This window comes from Eimeria mitis, genomic scaffold (assembly GCF_000499745.2).
Source record: "Eimeria mitis Houghton genomic scaffold, Emh_scaff389, whole genome shotgun sequence".
NCBI classification, from domain to species: domain Eukaryota; phylum Apicomplexa; class Conoidasida; order Eucoccidiorida; family Eimeriidae; genus Eimeria; species Eimeria mitis.
Genome location: NW_013572224.1, coordinates 3,491 through 5,032, shown reverse-complemented (window position 1 = coordinate 5,032; position 1,542 = coordinate 3,491). Strand labels below are relative to the sequence as shown.

Below are 1,542 nucleotides of genomic sequence, written 5' to 3'. Positions count from 1 at the left end.
CAGCAGCAGCAGCAGCAGCAGCAGCAGCAGCAGCAGCAGCAGCAGGAAGAAGAAGAGAGAAGAAGAGGAGAAGTATATATTATGCAGCGACGCATACTACTCTGAGTTTGACTTTCGCTGCAGCATTTGTCTGGAGCTGCTGCTGCTGCCTGTCTTTACTCCTTGCTGCCACGTCTTCTGCGGAGACTGTCTCCTCGCTGTATTAACCAAAACTAGCTTCTGTCCCCTTTGTAGAAGGTTAGATGCTGCTGCTGCTGCTGCTGCTGCTGCTGCTGCTGCTGCTGCTGCTGCTGATGGTGGTGGTGGTGATGGTGGTGGTGGTTGTGGTGGTGGTTGTTGTGGTTGTTGTGGTGGTTGTGGTGGTGGTGCTGCATCTGCTGCTGCTGCTGCATCTGCTGCTGCTGCTGCTGCATCTGCTGCTGCTGCTGCTGCATCTGCTGCTGCTGCTGCTGCTGCTGCTGCTGCTGCTGGTGCTGCAGGGCGTTGTATATGAAGAACGTGAAGCCGCTGGAGGAGGCTGAGGACGAAGGCCTCGTCGATCTGCTTCTCCATGTAAACACTTCTGTCTCCTTTTTTGCTTTTTTTTGTCTCCTTTTTTGTCTCCTTTTGTTTCTTTTGTCTCCTTTTTTGTCTCCTTTTTTGTTTTTTTGTCTCCTTTGTTGTTTCTTTTGTCTCCTTTTCTTGTTTCTTTTGTCTCCTTTTTTGTCTCCTTTTGTTTTTTTGTCTCCCTTTGTTGTTTCTTTTGTCCCCCTTTTTGTTTCTTTTGTCGCCTTTTTTGTCTCCTTTTTTGTTTTTTCGTCTCCTTTTTTGTTTCTTCTGTCTCCCTTTGTTGTTTTTGTTGTCTCCTTTTGTTGTTTATTTTGTCTCCTTTTGTTATTTCTTCTGTCTCCTTTCTTCTGTCTCCTTCTTGAGTTAGCAGCAACAGAATAAGCACCTATTCGTACGCTCTCATGATTTGCTGCTGCTGCTGCTGCTGCTGCTGCTGCTGCTGCTGTTGCTGCTGCTGCTGCAGTATTTGCTTCTGCCTGTCTGCTGCAGCGCATGCGGTTGGGTGGGGCCCGTGTCTGCGTGGAGCAGCAGCCACACGAAGCAGCGGTGCAAGCAGCAGCAGCGGGAGAGGTTAAACAGCAGCAGCAACAGCAGCAGCAGCAGCAGCAGCAGCAGCAGTAGCAGCAGCAGCAGCAGCAGCAAGCTAATTGCTGTTGAGTGCGGCACCTGCGAGAGCAGCAGCAGCAGCAGCAGCAGCAGCAGCAGCAGCACCACCGCCAGGGGGACCGAAGACGATCTGCTCGGGAGCACTCGCGACAGCAGCAGCAACAGCACTAGCAGCAGCAGCAGCAGCAGCAGCAGCAGTAGCAGCAGCAGCAGCAGCAGAGGTTTTGTATGTCCCCCTGGTGAGGCACACGATGGAGGAGTGCGTAATACAGCAGACGATCAAACTGCAGCTGCAGCAGAAGTTGCTGCTGCGCCAGACGCTGCAGCAGCAGCAGCAGCAGCTGCAGAAGCAGCAGCAGATGCAGCAGCAGCAGCAGCTGCTGCTGC

At 52.5% G+C, this 1,542-nt stretch overlaps 1 protein-coding gene across 1 annotated transcript in view; it reads left to right on the top strand.

Annotated features, from left to right (window-relative positions):
* EMH_0010530 (zinc finger (C3HC4 type RING finger) protein, putative) overlaps positions 1-1,542 on the top strand; it is a gene marked incomplete at both ends in the record, with an annotated part of 6,777 nt that overhangs the window by 2,143 nt on the left and 3,092 nt on the right. The window contains 2 exons of the mRNA XM_013498986.1: positions 480-552; positions 1,013-1,394. Of these exons, the coding sequence (XP_013354440.1) occupies positions 480-552; positions 1,013-1,394 (455 nt within the window). The remainder of the gene's footprint in view (positions 1-479; positions 553-1,012; positions 1,395-1,542) is intronic.